At 37.4% G+C, this 20401-nt stretch overlaps 3 protein-coding genes and 1 long non-coding RNA gene across 6 annotated transcripts in view; 3 read left to right on the top strand and 1 right to left on the bottom strand.

Moving 5' to 3' along the window:
* LOC105836560 (transcription factor Ken 2) overlaps positions 1–5239 on the top strand; it is a 35336-nt gene extending 30097 nt beyond the window's left edge. For both annotated transcript variants that reach the window (XM_036290179.1, XM_012680669.3), the window contains 2 exons: positions 154–439; positions 967–5239. In XM_036290179.1, the coding sequence (XP_036146072.1) occupies positions 154–439; positions 967–1458 (778 nt within the window). In that variant the 3' untranslated portion in view covers positions 1459–5239. The remainder of the gene's footprint in view (positions 1–153; positions 440–966) is intronic.
* An 832-nt stretch (positions 5240–6071) lies between these two features.
* On the top strand, positions 6072–9118 carry LOC105836558 (apolipoprotein D). Its single transcript, XM_012680667.3, has 4 exons — positions 6072–7584; positions 7838–7968; positions 8098–8341; positions 8450–9118. Exons 1-4 carry the CDS (start codon positions 7417–7419, stop codon positions 8888–8890), a joined length of 984 nt encoding a protein of 327 aa, XP_012536121.2. The 5' UTR covers positions 6072–7416; the 3' UTR covers positions 8891–9118.
* On the bottom strand, positions 8979–12231 carry LOC118646712. Its single transcript, XR_004964171.1, has 2 exons — positions 12148–12231; positions 8979–10285 (listed from the first exon to the last, which is right to left on the bottom strand). It is a non-coding gene; the product is annotated as an uncharacterized LOC118646712 (long non-coding RNA).
* Positions 10253–14219, top strand: LOC105836565 (apolipoprotein D). Of its 2 annotated transcripts, none has more exons than XM_028188754.2 (5): positions 10253–10386; positions 11487–11605; positions 11911–12041; positions 12177–12356; positions 13038–14219. In XM_028188754.2, exons 2-5 carry the CDS (start codon positions 11495–11497, stop codon positions 13180–13182), a joined length of 567 nt encoding a protein of 188 aa, XP_028044555.1. In that variant the 5' UTR covers positions 10253–10386; positions 11487–11494; the 3' UTR covers positions 13183–14219. The 2 variants fall into 2 exon arrangements, with proteins under 2 accessions (XP_028044555.1, XP_012536127.1); XM_012680673.3 differs by lacking the exon at positions 10253–10386 and adding an exon at positions 10937–11141.
* Positions 14220–20401: the final 6182 nt, after the last annotated feature.

The following is a 20401-nucleotide window of genomic DNA, read 5'->3' as shown; positions in this document are numbered from 1 at the left end:
GTGTCGCATAATCGTTATGATGCTAAATATATAACACAATCCAACTACTTTATAAGCTACACCTTATAGAAGCAAGTCTAGGAGGAATAGATTAAGCTCTCAAAGTAATTGAGAATTTTTCTATTTCTCCATGTCATCGTTTGATCGTCGCAGGTCTGAAAAGCCGATATTCGAGAGGCGAGAATCTCTTGAGGAAGCTGAAGAGAGGAAGAGGCAGCTGGCGACGCGGCTGGCGTTAGGCTTAGAAAAGAGAAAACTCGAAGAAATACCAATCCCACCTGCGGAGGCGTACGTCGTGACGCCCCATCGAAAGCGAAGGCCTGGCTTCCACAATGCCCCCGCACAAAATCCAGCCTTCGTGCCTTTCAATCCAGGATTCGAGACACCTAGAAGGTTGCAGGCGCCACATCCCCTCAGTGTTTCAGCACCACCGTACCTGGTTAGTTTCCGATAGCTACTTTCCCTTAACTAGTGTGTCACACTATACTGAGTTTTATTATTAAAACCTTTCTTTTTACATCATAGATTTATCTATAAATGTAACTGAAAGTCCTAAAGTTTATTCTTTTTAACCGGAGACGGATCATCTTTTCACTTTTTCTTTTTTCATTCACACATGAGGAAAAAAAGAGAAATGACGCACGAGAAATTCAGCTATATACAAAGAACAGACATTTAGATTTAGAAAGAAGTGCCACTAGTATTATGAGATGATTGGTTCTGCCATTTTCTTTTGAGACAGTGACGGAGGTAAAGAGAAAGATTAATATCCGTATTCAGAATGCGCTTTTATAAGAGGTAAAATCTACTTTATCGTCATGGAGTTACAACAAAGACATTAGTCAAACGTAAAGGCAGCCATTTTCTTTTCGAATAATACTTATATATGCTTCTCTCTAACTCTCGGCAACTACTTTCAACATATTACAAAACATTCGCTATATTATTGTTATTATTGATTTACAGCAGGATAGATCGATGACACCGCCATCACATCGGCCGCCGAGTGCCGATCCGGCATCAGCAGCGGCTCTCGAGACACCTTGGGTTTGGACTATGCCACCTGCCAGAGCTCCACCACCGCCACCAACAACAGACGATCCGCCGAAGACCACTCCTGTTCGTGACTACCGATGCAATTACTGCGGCAAGCAGTTCGGCATGTCGTGGAACCTGAAGACTCACCTAAGAGTGCACACGGGAGAAAAGCCTTTTGCATGTAGACTTTGCGTTGCCATGTTCAAACAAAAAGCCCACTTGCTAAAGCATCTTTGCTCGGTGCATCGAGGTGTGATAGCCGCCCCAGATAATACGTTTTCGTGTTGCTTCTGCTCGTCATCGAACTTCGTCAATCTGCAAGATCTCATTAGGCATCTTTCAGGGCCGCACAACAATCTGCTACTCAGCAGGAATATCGATCTCACGAAACGACATCTTGAACTTACGAATCGTGAATAGCGACAAAGTCAAAGACCGTCCGGTGCTGAAGAGTGTTCCTCGGGCGCACAATAACGAGTCCTTCGAGCAACTCATCTGACGCCCTCAGGATCGTCGTTAGGAGTATGTGATCGAGACACACAAATTCTGTTCAGACCGTTTAAAAAAAGTTGGTTTGTGCAAAACGAGACATTTAAAATTATCACCCTTTCATGCTTTTTACTGACAATACACAAAAAAGTGTAATAAAAAAAATCATATTTTTCGAAATATGCATATTATTTTAAAAAATATATAATTATAAAATTATATATTTTTAAATAATCTTTATATTTCGATACGAATGAGTTTTAATTTATTAATTATTTGTCTTTCCACGAACAGATAATTGTCTAGACTTTTTGTTATATCATTAAAAGCAATGAAGATTGTTTACGTAATAATTTTAGATATTCTATTATGTAATTGTTCAAATAATTTCGCTATTTGCAATAGCCTTAATATTTCTAAAACATTTATATTTTATATTTTTATTTGGATGTAATGTAATGTAACTTTACTACAGACAAAATATAGTGCGAAGCCAAGTAAGAGAAATGATTATTGGTTTAATATCATATAATGATATTAAAAAACACAAATATGATATTAGAAAATAAATTTACATAAGGTCTGAACAGAATTTTAAATATTGCAGTTTGTCTTCTTGCTTTTTTTATTGATACTATCATTATGTCGAAAATAATGTTATATATAAGAAAATAATATATAAAAAAAGACTTTCATACGTGATAATTAATATCGTAATTTCACGAATAAATTTACTTTTTATTTAATTAATAGAGAAGAAAAAATATGATATAGGATTGGAATTCGATCTTAGTGCCTAATAATACTTTCATACGATTTTATATATAGAATGAGAACTTATAATTAAGATTTTTCAAATCGTAATTGCAACATCTTTTAAATAAGTTCTGTTTGAAGACAAACTGCAGCACCGGAAGAGGGTCTTTCCTAAGAATAATAAAAAGAAATCTGATTTTATACAATGTATATGTCTTCTTTATCTGAGGTCGTTTAATTCGGTGCGACTTTTCAGAAAGTATCTTATCGTTATGGCTAAGCAATAACTTTGATAAGATGTTTTTGTTAATAATCGACGTGGTTCGAGTACGTACGTCGGAAATAATCGTCGAAGACGATGTGGGAAAAGTACAAGGACGATAATATGAACGAACAGAGAGTCAATTATTGTCACGCGCCAAATCTTGACGAGCTTGTAGGATTGAAAAGCAGTCTCTTTGTCGCGTCTTGTTTGTTGTTATTTTATTTTAATCATTGCACGTGGCAAATCCGACAACCAGCGTACCTCACCGCGTGCGACTAATCTCACGATGTAAATAATGTTAAATAGGAGATGATTAGAATTTATTTATTTCATTCTACCGCAAAGGGACCAACCAATTTCCACCGATTTCTTAGGTAGATCTTAGGTGTCCTGCCCGCTAATCGCCAGGAGCTAACTACTAGCAGATAGAACTGCATGGTTTCGATCGCGAACACGAAAGTATTCGATCGGGATGTTGAAAGACGGGAACGAATGAAGTATCGAAATGTTAAGCAGGATGGAAGGGAACATTATCGGCGAAATCGATTGCGGAAGACGCAGTTACGATGTTTATAAATTATTGATGATTCATTGTCTAGTAAACGTCATCGACGTTGTTAATGTTCTGTCTTCTAAAAACCTGTCTTCCACATTGTCGCCTCCCCTACATCTTCCTCATTCCCCCGTACATCTTTCGACATAATTTAGCGACTCGAGTGCCTTGTCAAATGGGTCCAAATTGGTCGATTGGGCAGTGATTTCATGTGTTCATAGGCTTAAGAGACATAGGCGTTTAAGATGACGATACGAGCTCGCTTAGGAAATGGAGGAATGTTAATTAATTCACGCAGAATGTTTTAAGATTAATTCGAATTCAATTTCTCTTAAGGCTAGTTAGATCGTTTTAAGTAGTAGCTTTCTTTTCTCTAATTTTATCTTTGTTTGACGCAGGACGTCATTTTTTTTCTTCTCTATAGATAGGCATTATTATTACCTAAGGTGCCTTGAAGAAGGGCCTCAACCTCTTTTTTGCTCCTTGATTGTACATCTCGAAATTATTTCGAAAATATCTGGAAGTGGTTAGAAGAGAAGAAATAAGACACTGTCAAATCGATCGATTAACGATAACGCGTTTGGAAGTTTCTATTTAGAGAATACACATTCCATAAGAAACAAAGTTAAAAAATTGTTTTAATTTAATAACGTTTAATTGATCGAATTGTAATTGTGAAGAGATAACTTGAAGATATATATACAGAGAAATTAGAATGTATGACATAAACGCTCTAGCTAAATGTAACTTTGCAATCCAGATCTTATACCAAAGACGTTCTCATAAAATCTGTCAAATAGTTAGTTAAATCTGTTAAATGTAAAATACAATATAATTATTTTTTTAACGTGTGTTATTTTGAGTAACACTAAAGTAACGGCATGATACTTGAACGATATTTTATAATCATAACTTACAACTTGATTACATACACGTGTATAGACTTGTGTATGCAATAAGAGATGTATAAAATATAAAATTATACTTTTTAAAGTGAATAAAAAAGTTTCTTGACGGTCTGCTTCTCTCAAAAGAGCGTCTTGTATCAATCAAATAAAGCGTCGCGCGGCAAGAGGATGGAAACACGGCTGATTAACGTTCCTTATATCTTCGTGTTTCTGCTCGGCCTCGCAATCGCGATCGCTCAGGGGTGGAGACAAATCGATCGGTGCGTCTTTTCTTCTCCTCCACTTCCCAACATTATGACGTTCATTTACGCGAATGTGTTGTAATGAGACGGCGTATACAAGTAACGGAACGGAAAGAGAGGTTGGAGGGGTGGTGTGCGCTCTCGCGAAGCCAGGCAAAAACGGCCAGCACAAAACAGTGAACGTAATGTGATACTAAATGATAATAAAGCTAAAGTAATTATTGTTTAGCGTGCGACGCCGCGGCGTTCATGGCACGAGCGCGACTCGTGGCTCTCGGCATGAGCAGGAGAGAATCTTGCGAATCGCGAAGGGGCAGGAGGATACCGACAAAGAGAAAGAACTTGCGAGTCGCAAATAATAATTTAAGCAATCAGCTTTTTATTACCATTTTCCCCTTTATCCTTTCGCCCACCTTTATCACACACTCCCGACATCAGTCGACCCCTCTTCTCGAGCCGTAAACGCGTTAGGATTACGCATTACAGATTATTTTATTGTTAATTAATTATGTTTAGCGCGCACGCGCATCCGGATGTCCCTCCTTGAAAACCGTATTCGCACCACTGTCGAGGAGAAAAGAAAAGCAGAGATCTCGAATTTTCACGCTCTCGATCGGTCGAGTTGATCGAGAACGCGGAAGAAAACGATATTTTTCTTTGATACCATTAATCGACGTTGCAAAATTTTTCGAGATCCGCAAGTCCTTTCGCTATTAAATGGCAATTAAATAATATAAATTAAATTATGCATCGTTTAGTAAAGTTAAGATTTAAGGGATATAATAATTAATATAATTATGTAGGGAACATTGATTTTCTACGATTTTACATTGTCTTCCGTCATTGTATGGCGTCTGCTTCTTCTCCTCGTTCGGACATCCGGATGAAACATTGTAGATTTTAAGCATCTTCCAAGCGGGGCGCGAGCTCCGTGTGCTTTCTTAGTGTTCATAGGTTTATGAGAAATAAATTAAAATTCTGAAGGAAACTGGTGTACTCTTACGTCCTGATTAATATCTATCCACATACAAGTTTTCCCCTGTCCGGTAAGTGCAAAGATTATACCCTGCAAAAGGGCTTTCTTTAAAAAAAAAATTTGTTTCTCTTTGTTCGAGAATGCTCGAAATGACTAAGTCGCAAACAACATTTGTTATCTTAATATTATATTATATTAGGAACGGTCGCCTGGATACGACCTGAGGGCCATAACATCTGTGTTTATCGCGTAGGAATGCGTTCCTTTTTGTTCGAGAATGCTCGAAATGACTAAATCACAAGCAACATTTGTTATCTTAATATTATATTATCTTAAAAACGGTCGCCCGAGAGCGACCTAAGGGCCATAACATCTGTGTTTATCGCGTTATGTGTCTGTAACGGTGGAACGATTGAAATGAAAATTTTGAATATGCTCTTTTACAAAAAGGAAAGGAAGTGTTTGTGTAATGAGGGAGAGGAGCCTATTGGAATGTAACAGTACAACAAGACAAAAAAAGCGACTATCGCCGATAATAATAAACGAATATCGCCGATTTTTCCCCTTCCCATTCCTGGCAGGACCTGCGTTGTGACTTGTTGAAAGTTATATTATTCAAAGGCGCGATTATGAGATGTGTACACAGAGAAATTTGTAGGAGAATCGCATTTGAATTTAACAAGCAAATCTAATGATTTTAATAAATTAATTGAACGAACTATCTTGAATTATAATATTTCAAATTGCCGCTTTTGCAAAAACTCTTGATAATTTTTATATAAGAGAGAAGAAGAAAAAATTATGTACATTTATTTAACGGAATTTTATCATTTCCATTCCATATATTTACGCTTTCTTGAAAGCAAAGTATATATATATTGCCAAGTTGTCGACTGGCCGACTCTGTTGAAGACGGTCGCCTTCATCGGCGCGGACGAGAGATCGAAATTAAAGAGCTAATTATTGTTTTCGTGAAACGCACGTAGCGGATTCGCAGAATCCTCAAAGAATTCCCCAAGAGAGCCGCAAGAGACGTCGGGTAACGGTTCGAGGACTTCTTCGGTTTTGTACAAAAAGAAAAGCCACAGCGAGACCCGTTACTAGTGGGCTACGTTCCAACAAGAGTGCCGTATGCCGCGTATATCCAATCTCGACGGTGTCAATTGTATAATTACGCCACGAATAACGTCCACCTGACTCGTTTTATCTCCCCGAGGGGAATCGATCTGTCCGATCGGCACTTGCCCCGCAGCCAAATGTAAATAAGTGCTTGTTACGAGGGCCACATTGCTGGAACCGGCTCTACAAATGACAAGAAGCGGGGAAACATATTTGCCTTTCATAATCGAGACGTATCTTGAGTGTAGTTCACGTGTGACATACGCAATTAGATATAATACGCACAATAAATTATTGCAAAGATGGAGAGCGTTAATCGAATATTTTTGGCAGGAATAATAGAAAGAAAGGGAGAGAGATGAAAATTTTTAGTGCAATAATTTTGACACGTGCAAGCTTTGCTCCTAATCAATATTATCATATCTCCATTGTGTTAATATTTTATTAATTAAACTTACGCGTGTACGTAATGTGTTTATTACACAAGTAAAGTAACATAAATTTTAATTATAAGAAAGAATAAAAGATTATCATTCTAATAAGGTAATAATTTGTCTTAATACATGTTTTAAAAACACATAAAACAAATTCATAAATAATATAAACGGGCAGCAAGTGCGAAGTATTCGCAAAAATTAAAAAAAAAAAAGATCTATCAGTGTTTTCTGCTTCTTTGAGAGTCTTCGATTGAGGAACGCGTGGATATAAATAGGAGATATGTCAAATTAGAATTCTGCTAATCCGTTAACCTGGCATTTAACCTCGGATTAATCCGAGAAACCATTAGCATTCCACGGAGTTGGTAGACCTCGGTCTAGCGCTGTTTCCGTAGGGGCTGGCGTCTCCAATCGGGAAGTACCGTTCGTTCTGAAGTTGCATAATGGATCTTGCATTTCTGGTTCTTGGTCGCGTCGCGGATGGACTTGCCAAGAGATTCGTAGGCGCATCATTGACCAATGACCACCGTCTGCTCGGCCGGTGTCTCGGGCCATGGAGAGTACCGTAAGAGTACTACCATATGGGTAACACAGAGGGGGTAAGACCTCTCCGGTCAACGCTCCTCCTGCTTAATGTATATAAAGGTTGGAGCCTCGACGGGTGTTCGAGGCAGATCGTCATCAGACATGTTCGGGAAGATTATCCTAGCACTTTCGGTTCTGGCGTGGGCCAGTGCCCAGATTCCTAATCTGGGTTTCTGTCCAGAATACATACCCATGGCGAACTTTAACAGGCAAAGGGTAAGTAGCTCGATTATTTTTTTTTTTTTAATCAAAATTTGTGTTTCGTTACGTATATTCGGATTTATTTTTATTGTACGTTATGACAATGTCTTCAGTTATCGAACGTCAGAAAAATTACATTTTCGTTGACATTGCATTATATTTCTTCTGTCCGTACTATTGTCAACATTTAATCAAAAAGTTCATAGTGACTTAGATTCATTTCAATTTCACGGAAATATATCATAAATGATTTATTTTTTTTTTACAGTTTATGGGCGTTTGGTACGAGGCCGAAAGATATTTCCAACTTACTGAAGTAGTATCTCGATGCGTTATGACAAATTACACCAGAGGTAGCGATGGCAAATTCCGCGTAATCAATGAAGTTACAAATCGTTTGTAAGTACATATACTTCTAATTTGTTTGATAAATTAAAAAAAAATGTGTTTAGAAAATACGTTAATAAGTGATTCAGACGGAATTTCACACACATACGCGCACCCACTAACAATATCTCTGGTACTTAGCACTGGCATAAAGAGGATATTGGAGGGTGAAATTAAGCCCGCAGCTTCCAAGGCCGAGGAGGGTAGACTTACTGTCAAGTATACCACAGTTCCACTAACTCCCGAAACCAAGTACTCGGTACTCGAAACGGATTACGATTCATACGCCGTTTTATGGAGCTGTCAAGGTATTGGCCCGGTCCATGCACAAAATGCCTGGGTCATGACGAGGGAACGAATACCGTCCGGAAAAGTGCTTCAAAAGGTATGCAAACTTAATAAAATAAAAATCATTAACAAAGTTTTAAGTTTGAAAATTATTTGATAAAGTATTATTATCATTATACTATACTGTTGAAATTTTCCATTGCAGGCTTACGGCGTGCTTGATAAATACAAAATATCGAAAACGTTCTTCGTGAAAACCGATCAGACGGAATGCGCGTACTTGGACACGCCACCGGAGGAGCCCGAGGAGGCGAAGAACCCCGACACGGAAAAGCGAAAACGGAGACCGCAATCAACCGATCCGAACAAGAGATCAGCTGGCGTTCTGAATGATGCCGATGCCGAGATAAAGGAGAAGGAGGAGGCAGGAGCCGGGATTACGGGCGAGAAAGCGCTTTCCGATATCCCGAAGATAATAGCGGAGGAGCCTGCAAAGCTCGAGCAGCTCAGCGTTCCCGAACGGATCTTGAAGATAGCAGAAGTGATACAGAAGGAGGGCATCATCGACGTCCAGGAGGAGAGTCTCGTGCAAAACACGAGCGAGAAGAAGAGCGAGCATCCGAAGAAAACGGAAGCGACTGCGTAGAAGTATCATTTAGCCAAAAAAGATTTGTTAATTGGTGCTAGCTGGAACGTATTCACGGGGGATTTTCGATGTCTTAGGCTCGTAGCGGTTTTTTTTTTCCGTTGAGAACCAGTCTCGCTTAAGTACCGCAAAATCATTAATCACGACACGTTCCGTCGACACGTCGTCGTCATCGTTGTCGCTTGAGGACATAGGGTTGGCGCTTTGTTTTATAGGCTTACGTACAAATGTAAAAAAAAAAAAAAGAAAAGAAAGATAAAGATAAATAAAATTGTTATAGAAAATGTCTTAATAAAATATATTTGTTTGTTTATTTTCATTTCACTACGTAGATATAGTGGTATGCATCATTCAGTATTGCTGTCGAATTTATATTAATGCGTACAATTATGTTCGGACTATTGGAGAACCATATTTTATTAGTGAAATAACATGTGTAAGTTCGTTAAAAAATTGCTTTTCCTGAAAAATTTCTTATCTATAATTTACTGTGACAATTTATGAACGTGAATAGTCATACTACGTGAAAGAAAATGGAGTTCCTGAACTCTTGGAAAGTCGTTTTAACTTTCGCATCACGATCTGGTATTAGTAAAAGCTAAATGTGTCATAACGTTTTCATCGTGAACAAAAGCAGGTCACATAACGGATGTATTTTTTATATTATCATTAATAATTTAATTCTTAACAATAATGTTACCGATCAGAAATTAACATGTAAATTATGTAACGCTAAAGTCGCTACATATTAATGATCAAAAAGGTCAATTATAAATTGAATGCAAATGAAGTCTCAAATAGCAGAAATTTTAAATATACTTCTCTTACACATAGAAATATAAAAAAATACGTATGAAAAGAATTTTAATTAATCTTGTATATAAATATAATGTAAAAAGGTTTATTTTTTAAAACTTTATTTTTTTATTGGACATCAATTTATTTTTATCAAATGCGCTGTATATTTTGTTTTAAACAATTTTATCGAACTAATTATAATTAATGCAATATTTTATTGTACATGAATTTGCCGTAAATATGTACACGAAGCAAAATATTCACGCTATTAAAATATTTTATTCTTAACAAGTCACTATATAAGATACTAAAATATATTTCGTAGATATTTTTTGTATCGGTCATTATGGCAAAATTCAAACGAGCGATTTTCAAAAGTGGTCCATCGCGTCCGATCATGAGATGATTCCACGTGCCTTTGAGAGTCATCCGATCATCTATTGGTCAATGGTAAATTCGAGCTGGGTTTCTTGAACCCCGTGTGTACCGTTACTGACCTACTAACTGTCAGTACTCTGCCAAACATAACCAGTCAACCTTCGCGGGTCCGTCTCGGACGAGCACCGAAGCAAACCGCGGAGCAGGAAGTCCAGTCACCTACGAACGATCTGTCGTGTGAGAGGTATCGACGGTAATTCTTACGAAGATTGACATTCGACACGTATTCTCTGGATATATCGACGATCAAGGCTACTCAGGTGAGCGCCGCATTTAGAACGAGCGAGATCGTATTGCCGATATTATGCTACGGCTGTTTCTCTCTCTCTCGTTCTTTCCACTTCAATCGAATTTCTTAGTACTAAACTGCTCGCTGAACTACTTGCGTAAATAGCCTCCTATCGAATAAATTAAAGGGATCAAATAATTAGAAATCAGGTCGCGAGCTGAAATAATCCGTGTCCAAAGAATTTTTGCATAACTTAATCTGTATCTGATATTGTCATATCCTCATATCAAGCGTAAAAGATGCGTATGAATTAATATGAATTTCAAATTGCTGGTGTAACAAGAAAAGATGATACTCGAAATGAATCGTTGCTTCATTAGCACTTGTAAGTGATCATGCACAAAGGAAAATCAATGCAGATTATGCAACATGAATAGGAAAAATGGCACACTTCATAACGTTTATAAAAACGCATTTATATACGTTACAAAGTGTGTCATGCAGAACAGTGCCACATCGTGATATCATCAATTTAGAAACTAATGATACGCGATAATGCGATATAAAAGAGCGCGCGTTCGTTTCTCTTCATTTCCTTGTGCGCTTCAAAGTCAGTAACTGTGCACTTTAGAAACACAAAAGTAGCACGAAGAATAAAACTCTCGAAGTTGATGCGAATTAATTCGTAAGCTCTTTAAGCGGTGCGTCATTACGATAATACGCCTCGTGTTATCGTAACGGTGATCAGCTAGAGGAAGAATTCTCTGTAATCATTAGCTTCCTACTGTACGTATATACTCTTTAATTCTTTAGCGTGACGTAGAAAACTGACATGTAAAACAAGATTAACACTATCCTTGTCTGATCTCGTATTCTCAATTCAGAATAATGAAACTCAATGACAGCGGAATCTCGGTGTAATATTTCTGCGCGTGTATGTGCGATATAAGAGATAAGAAATTCTACTTATATAATTTCTTGAAATACCACTGCGTGATTCGGGATTTGTATAAATTTTCATTTTATACAGAAATTATTGTTATACACAAAAACTCTGTATTGCAAAACTTGAAAATTTTTGAATTTTAAATCTAAAAAAGGGAATGAATATTTTGTGTTTTTTTTTCTTAGAGGAAAATATGCTACGAGTATTTATAATCGTTATCATCGCAAATGCAGCGATGGCGCAGGTGCCATTCTTGGGTACGTGTCCGGACTTGGAAGCAATGCGAAATTTCGAACTAGACAGAGTAAGTATCGGAATACAATTATTCAAAATGTATATAATTACTTCGAGACACAATAATTTTTAAAATATATTTTTATATATTGTACAGTTATATTATGAATAATAGATGAAAGTTGTTTCCGTCATAGATAAGATTATGATTGCGATAAAATCATATTTTTTCCTATCGATCAAGAAAAAAATCAGAACTTTTTTATTTATTACTGTATCTAATGCTATAAAGTAAAACAACATTAATATTAAAAAAAAAAACTTCTTACTCTCAATTATTTAAGTTAAAATTGTATCACATATACTTTTTTCTAGTATTTGGGCAAATGGTACGAAGTCGAAAGGTACTTTGCGTGGTTTGAATTTGGTGGAAAATGTGTGACGGCTAATTACAGCTTAAGTGAAAATGATTCAGTAAAAATCATCAATAAACAAATTTCTTCATTGTAAGTACAACACATAATAGTGCTCAAACAGTAATTTTAAGCCATTAAAAGCGAAGGAAACAACATATAGGATAGAATAATGACAACATCGATGACAATTATTTACTTGGATTAAAGTTCTTTTCCCTTGCATAGAACTGGAGTAGCAACGAGTATCGAGGGCGTTGGAAGGCTAATTGGCAGATCCGATGATCCTAAATTGTCTGTCACTTTTCCATCCTTGCCATTGCCATTCGATGCGCCTTATTGGGTTTTAGATACGGACTACAAATCATACGCCGTAGTGTGGAGTTGTACAAATCTTGGAGTCCTCAAGTAAGTTTAAAAAGAAAGTAGAAAAAAGAAAAAATGTAGTTATATCAAACATAACTACACTGAGAAAAACAATTGCTAGATACAAAAAAATATTTCTTTGAATAGTGCTAATAACATATTTTATAGAAAATCAATAATATTTATTTCAAACAAGTAATATTTTCTAAATTATAGAAAACTAGTACTTGTTTTAAATAAATATTATTGATTTTCTATAAAATAATGTTATTAGCACTATTCCAAGAAATATTTATTTGAATCTAGTATTTTTTTTCTCAGTGTAGCATTAAATCTATTAATATTGTAGAAGCTTGAATTTTAACAAATAGAAATAATACAGAGATAAATCGTTTTTGCTACCTGTGCACCGAATGTGGTCCTCTTCTCACATGTCAATTCACATTTAGTATCAATACTTCAAAGCGCAGGTAACAAAAATTATTGTGTGCAACATGCGCGGACCGGCTATTGTCCACTCGTGCGAGTAAACGCACTTACGAACAATAGTCGACTCGCCGCATTTGTTACACAATATATTATTCTGTGCTTTTGTTTGTTATTACATATTCGTCTTTTAAAAGCGTATTTTCTTTGTCTGAAAAATATTGTAAAAGAATATTAGATCAGATTACTGAACAGTTTTTGCTGAATTGATGAAATAATAATTCACTTTATTTGCAGTGTACGAAACGTTTGGATTTTGACGCGAGAACCAAAACCACCAGTCGCAGTTGTAGAAAAGGCTTATCAAGTTATCGATAAGAGTAACATCAGCAGAGCATACTTTATTCGTACAGATCAGAAAAATTGTCCGGCTACGTATTAAGGATGATCAATGGACCTCTAAAGAAATATGCTTCGATAACATTTTTTTTACGATACATCATTGAACAACTCCTTGAATTGCAAATTACAATATTTATTGCCATCGGATGCACACAATTACGCAAGTATCATCATCAATTGTGTAATGAGTACTGTGAGTGCACTTGAATATCAATAAGATTATTGTGAATATTTTTTTACACTCAAAGTTAAAATATTGCATAGTTCCAATGTTTAAAAAGTTGTATTTCTCTCATGCTCTGTCTATTTCTTTCTCGTGACTGTGATTTTTAATGCAGTGCATGCAAAAAATTCAACTTATTGCAATAAACTTTATATCAATAAATTTTAATTTAAAGTATTTAAACTATAACATAATTTAAACATTTAAGATTTTAAACTCTGTAATTAAAATGTAATTATCATAAACACATAATGAGCATGATTATGATGTATGTATTATTGATAACACTTTGATCACAAGACAGAAAAGTTAATTTATGTATGATCATTTATTTGTTGTAAATAAGAGAATAGGAAATGACAGAGGTTTCGGTCTGAGACTGCATTGTGCAAAAATTAATAAGTTAATTTTATAGATATTTTATATTAAAAATAATCTTGCGGTCAAAGTGTTAAGATATGTTATTTACATTCGCATCTCAACATTTGCAGCTACATCCATATTTTGTATCCGTTTTTTTATGTTCTTCGTGCTAATCTAATTAATTTATTAGATATATTTATTTATTTGTTGAAAATATTATGTGTTACTGAGTCTCGTATACCGATAACTTGTATTAACTTTAAAAACTGTTATCTTTAAACAAGTTATCTCTAATTCTCAGATGACTTCACACAACTTCTTAATTATCTGTTTGTCGTAATATGTTATAACGATTCGTTGTATTTATTTTTTACGCATTTGCGTAATGTATTTGTAGAAAAGAGGTGAAAATCCACTTTGTATACTTTTGTTTTTGCGGTTTTATTATTACGTTAGATATAACTTTTATAATAAACGGGATAAAAAGTGAACGACTGCACGTGATGTTCTAAAATCTAAAACATATATAATGACCAACTTGATCATCGACGATTGGTCAGGTAGCATCCTTCAATTATCACTGGGCCTGTTGGGGCCCAGGTTTGCTACACACAGAACCTTATCCACGACTGTGAGGGTCTTGAGCGAGTTTTTACTAGTAAGGTTCGAGTTCTCAGCGAGTGCTGGTCTCCGTTGCAAGATCGCGCGATGCGTCAGAGAAGACGAGGCAGCTGCACCTTCTACCGTAATCGGTGTATCGGTCGGTAAAAAAAATTCTGCAAACCAGTTATGAAAATCTAATTATGCAAAAACGACGCGATAAATATTTAGCCGGCCGTCAAGTAATCCGCGTAACGATAATTTACCTACGAGCGAGCATCCGCTTTGTAATATTGCATGCATAATACATGCTGCAACGGCGGGTATGCAACGTTTATTTATCGCCGTGAAGGGACGTTAATAAATGGCCACGTAAAAAGTTTCATTAATGGGGCGGTAAAATTTCCGGGTGTGTAATAATCGATCGCGACAGACACCGCGTCGCCGAGTCGCACGAGTTCGCGAGATTGCGGACTCGGTTCGGGGTCGGGCGACGCCCGGCGGTGTCTCCCACGTTAAAAATGCGGGAAATGACCACGGCCGAAATAAATCGAGCGACGAAAACATCGTCGCGCAACAATACCCCTTAAATTAAACAAATAACAGCGACGGGGTGTGGTCGCGTGCGAGACGGGGGCTTCGGGCATTGTCACGTGCCATCCGCGCAAACAGAACACTATTCAATTGCGGGACGTGCCAGGATATGTCATCAGGGATGCATTGTGCATCGAGAGAAAGAGGAGTCGCGTGATCCCACGAATTGCCCCGCAAAAAAATATATGAACTTCTCTCTTACTTCTGACGAATGTGCAGGGATCGTATAAATGCTGACATGTATGTGACGTTAACAGAAACATAATAATAACATATTGATTAAACATATTGATTAAACATTTTCTTAAAGTTATATATACATATGTCAAGTGAGTTTCAAAAGTAAGAAAATATTCAATCTGGCAGAGATGCAAGATAAATTTAAAGGTCTATTGGATTATTTTTCAAATTCATACAGAATAAATTCACGCGAAAAAAATAAAATTAAGTAATTAGAAATTATTGATATGAAATAAATTATGCGCGTGTTTAAACAAGTTTAAAATTTGTTCTATAATTTGCCATTTATTTCAAACAAAACAAAAAGTTACATGTACGTGCTTACTACGTACATAAGATGGAAAGAAACTGAATTTTAAAAACATTATTTAACAAGTGCTAAATTTCTTAATCTCCTTTTTAATACTTTCTTTGTTCTTGAAACTTTCTTTGTTCCTTTTCGTTCTTCTCTTGTTTTACTCGCATGAGCCAAAAATTGGCGGATTCTCCCGACCCGAAGACTCGGGTTTCCGTATAATCGTCGCCATCGCTTGTAATAAATTAAAACGTGGTAGAATCTAAATCAAGATCTAGAGGCAAGGAATCTGCTAGCCGAGGGACCCCCTTCCGAATTTATCTCGTCGTTCTTCTGCTCTCGAGAACTTCTTTTACGCCTGAAATGAAGCAAGGAGGATGAGGGGGAGGGGAAGGGGACCGATGAGACGGAGGGCGGGAAGGGGGATGCATGATCGGGCTCACGGCGGCCAAATCTCAGCGTGGGCCCCACGGTACTTGAGGGGCACGGGCAGCGGGTCCCTAATAACAGGGTACACCGAGGCTAAACAAACATACACGCCCCTGGCATCTCTCGCTGAAAGAGTGTACGAGAAACAAATGGGAAAAAAATGCTCTTTCGACACACCGTGCAACAATTTGAGGATGAAGCATATTTGCTTATTTCGCATAATTTAAAGGAAAACAGATACTCTATCGCGCACCTGCCGGTTGCTTCTGACTTCTCGTCTCCGGTTTGAAGACGAGAATTCTCAAAGCGAGGATTCAAGCCAACCATATTTTGTAATACGATTGCATTTATAGTTAAAGTTAAAATAAATATAAACTTTCGGACTACTTAATGAGATTGTGATATACTTTATAATATTAAATTAAGGATTTAAATATTTCAAATTTAGGAAGAGAAGAAATGAGATATTACATAAACATATAATTCTCAAAAAAATATTTTTAAAGGTAAGAAATATTTTTAATAAAGTTAAAATTAATATATTTGGTTATATTTAATAACTTGCTAGGAAAAGATGAGGTATTCAAAGTAGGGCAGTAATTTAAGAATTCAAGTAGTGAAATCCAATTCAAATAGTGAAATCCAATTATGTTAATAACGAATCTTTCATACTTTAATTTGACACTTGTCAAATAATGTTTTTAAAATTACAAATTTATAATTTAAGTAATAGACATTAAGTGAAATAGAAAATGTTCTTTAATGGTTCTTCTTTGATATAAAAATGAAAGAACGTACAGAAGATAATTAAATTCTATTGTGCGATAAAAGGAATGCTCGATTCTGTGTTACATGTAGCTATAAATATTGATGAGTATCTCGATATAATAAGCATTACAATGTATCTTATTGTTGTGTAAGATGCTGACATAAAGGGTAACAATAGAAAAAAAAAAACGAAATTTTATTTAAAAAGAAAATATGCTCGTCTTTTCAAAATATCTCGTATCCTGTCATGACTAATACGGAGATAAAAAAAAAAGAGTGTGTTCTACTTGGTTTCCTTTTTAAGACCGGGAGAAACGAGTTGTTTGCGTTTCACCTCGGGGTGGTCCACGCCGAAGGATCCACATCATACATAGCTGAATTTAATAAGGAACGTTCGGAAGGCAGCCAACCGTCTGTAATTTCATCTAAATAATACATCCCGTATAATTAGTCTAAATAATTACTTATATTTCTTATTAACACTTTACGTTGAGTTACCCGTGTCATCTTAAAATATCACTGTTAAAAAATTGCGTATTTTCGCGTCGGAAAAAATTACTTGGAATATTTTCATAAAGACATACGTTATTAATTAATTAGGCTTTGCTTCATACGACCTGTTTCGTATCGTGAAAGATTTCTTTGTGCTGCATTGGACGGCATCGCATCGGATTATTCATCGTTTTCTTAATTTAGATGGAAATGTGGAACAAGGAGACCGGGCATGGAGGTCGTTTCATTTGTCTTCAGAGCATGTGAAACACCGTAAGGGTAAGGGACGCACGAAACGCGAGAGAACGGAGGTTAAAGAGCCGCGAAGAAGAAGAAATGCGCGCGGAGAAAGAAGTGCGGGGACGACGAGGAGGAAGAAGAAGAAGAAGAAGAAGAAGAAGAAGAAGACGCAGAAGAAGAAGAAGGGGAGGACGAAGGTAGATGAGACAAGAGGCATTCTGGTTTGTGGGCACAGCCGCTGCCTGCAGCCCACAATTATGATAATAGCCCCTGAGTCCCTGAGTCTTGTTAGGCCAACGTGCAGCCCCGGCTCTTTTATCTATATCTTCTTATTTTCAGGCTCTCCGTGCTCTCTCCCCCTTCCCCTCGTACCGGCAGTTTCTTCTACTTTCAACCCTTTGCGTCTTCGCGAGGTCAGATGGGTTCAAGCTGATCGATTCGCCGGCGAAAAACTAAATCCGATACACATCCCATTCTTTCACGAGGGGGCTCGCTGTTCCGCGCACCGTCGATACCCATCGCGAGGCTCCATTTCGAAAGGGTTCGAATAACCTACACGCTTCGTGTCTCCTCCACGAATGCTGCAGTGAATCGAATATCTCTCTTGATGTGCGTCGCATCGTTCAGGCGTCAAGCACCTGAAGTAAGAAATCCCTTCAGCGCCGTATACGTGCTCTTCCCTTGTCGCATTCGTAAATTTTTGCCACTTTGATATCTCGCGGCATCGTAAAATAGGTGGATCGAATAGAAAACGGCGGCGGGGAATTGCCGGCGACTGCTTACGTACGTACATACGTACGCTGCTACTGTTCTGCAAACGTTGTAAAAGGCGGTAGCAAACGGTGTGCGCTTTAATCCATTTTCAGTGCTACCGTCTGGTCTTTTGAGCGCCGCGGAAAGCGTTAATTGGAGGCTGCGCCGCGATCGACGTAAAGAAAGTCTTGTAAAGCGGAAACCGCATGATAATGCACGGAGTTCTCTCTCTCTCTCTCTCTCTCTCTCACTGGCTAGACGGGAACCTTCTTTTGGTATAACCAGTGCATGCGCGCGTGCACTTCATTGACTGCGACGTAAAAGCCGCGGTCCAAAAGTGCGCTACCTCATTTCTACTAAAAGCTGTTCCTTGTGAAGCACATAATCGCGTTCCCTTAATGATGTACTATTATGACGGCCTAGAGAATAAGATTCTCAGAAAAGATGTTCTTGCTAATATCTAAAGATACATTAAAATGGAGTATCATGGGGATTGATTTGATTACCTTCAGCGTAATATCTCGGCAATGAATAAATTCTCTCTCTAAGTAAATTGTCTAATTGCCATCGCAAAAAATGCAGCATAAATACATTGCACTCGAACGTACTCTCTCTCTTTGCCTTAATCAAATACGAAATCATATTTACGACATAAATTGCAGCGTACCTGTATTAAATTAAAAAAATATATAAAAACGGATATATATAGTAAATGTGACCCAAGTCTCGCGATATTTTTCAGAAGCTGCTACTAGGATAAATTTGGATAAAGTTTGGCCGACGACCGTTAGATATACGACTGTTTATACAGATTAGAACCGACAAAGGAGTCCGTTCTCTCTTCTTGACATTGCCTTGATTTAAACGATGCGCCCTGTATTTGCAGTAGATTAAACCACGCTTCGTGCCGCGCACTGTGGTGTCTTGTTTATGATATCAGCTGTACCGCTTTGGAAACCATTGTATATTGTGCTCACGCGCCGACTATAGGCAGATAGATATCTAAACTTTACTTAGACACAGCCACATCAGAATTGTTATAATTTACGTTTTCCTTCTAAGCAATACAATTTAGAACGTAGCATGCTTGTTTAAAAAAAGAAAAAGCGGAAATTTCTCTTATAAAATGGATATTTTCTCGTAAAGGTAATCTCTCTAATTAAAAGTAAGCATAATCATAGCCGTCGTTCAAATTAAAGAAAAATAATTTATAATACTAAGTCACTCTATAATCTGTTTAATGTAAAAAAAAATTAGAGATCATAAAATTTGATTACCGCACAGCTTTGATTTAGTTTTATCCGTTTATTACGTTTACGTGGACCCTCGTACTGATATATTAAAAAAAATTTTTTTTTTTAGTAACGCGTAATTCGTATCGACGTTGTAATATCGAGCGAACGAGCTCTCTACACCGACGATAAAATATTAAACGGTAACTCGTGTAACTGTATAATCGCCGAGATTAAGTTAATAGCCGTACGAGGCTGACGCCGGAACAAAAGGAGAAGATGCACGTAAGGATCTATCGTATACGCGCGAATTTACCCATCGTCGCATATCCGACCGACCACCAATGGTCAGATCGGGCCCGTTAACAGACAGAATCCCATGCTGGCCTGGACCATGCTATACGGTAAGAGAGTAATCATCCGGACTTTTTTCTCTCATTTTCGCCGTGGCAGTTATCTCCTGGTTTTTATACCGCACGAGCTTTTCAATCAACCGCGAATTTGCAAAACGAGTCCTGGCCATCCCCCCTCGCCCCCTCCCCTCCCTCGCTCGCTCGTGCATCGTTCGGTAATAACGGCGTTCAGTAATCAAGCACGTCCTGGTAGACAGGAAGAAGGAGAAGAAGGTGGACTCGTAAAGGCGATCGTGATTCGACGCGGCTACGTGGGCGTTCTCCCTATCCATCGTCGATCTCAAATTATGCAAATGAACGATGGATATTCCAATTGCCGCTGATATTCCTCCGGGATGAAATTCGAGAGCGCCTCGTCTTCCACATTTTGCGCGCTCGCACAGCATACTTTTGTCTTTTAGTGAAATAAGTCACCGATAATGATCGAAAGGGGTAAAAATGTAAGAACGTCGGCAAGTGTGATTGGATACGTAGTTCGGATCGTCAATAATTTGACATGTCGAGCGTACACCGTTCCACAGGCCGGAACGTATGATTTATAGTCCTGATTTCTGCGTAGTAATTTTGCGGGGACAGCAAGATAAAATATATGGAAACACGAGTTCGATTATATTAAA

This window comes from Monomorium pharaonis, chromosome 7, assembly GCF_013373865.1.
Source record: "Monomorium pharaonis isolate MP-MQ-018 chromosome 7, ASM1337386v2, whole genome shotgun sequence".
NCBI classification, from domain to species: domain Eukaryota; kingdom Metazoa; phylum Arthropoda; class Insecta; order Hymenoptera; family Formicidae; genus Monomorium; species Monomorium pharaonis.
Note: the sequence above shows the minus strand (reverse complement) of the source record. Positions and strands in the feature narration are given on the sequence as shown.

Coding starts and splice junctions, on each gene's coding strand:
- LOC105836558 (XM_012680667.3), top strand. CDS start 7,417: ATGTATATAAAGGTTGGAGCCTCGACGGGTGTTCGAGGCAGATCGTCA. Junction 7,969..8,097: donor AATGAAGTTACAAATCGTTT/GTAAGTACATAT, acceptor TCTGGTACTTAG/CACTGGCATAAAGAGGATAT. Junction 8,342..8,449: donor CCGGAAAAGTGCTTCAAAAG/GTATGCAAACTT, acceptor TTTCCATTGCAG/GCTTACGGCGTGCTTGATAA.
- LOC105836565 (XM_028188754.2), top strand. CDS start 11,495: ATGCTACGAGTATTTATAATCGTTATCATCGCAAATGCAGCGATGGCG. Junction 11,606..11,910: donor GAAATTTCGAACTAGACAGA/GTAAGTATCGGA, acceptor ACTTTTTTCTAG/TATTTGGGCAAATGGTACGA. Junction 12,042..12,176: donor AATAAACAAATTTCTTCATT/GTAAGTACAACA, acceptor TCCCTTGCATAG/AACTGGAGTAGCAACGAGTA.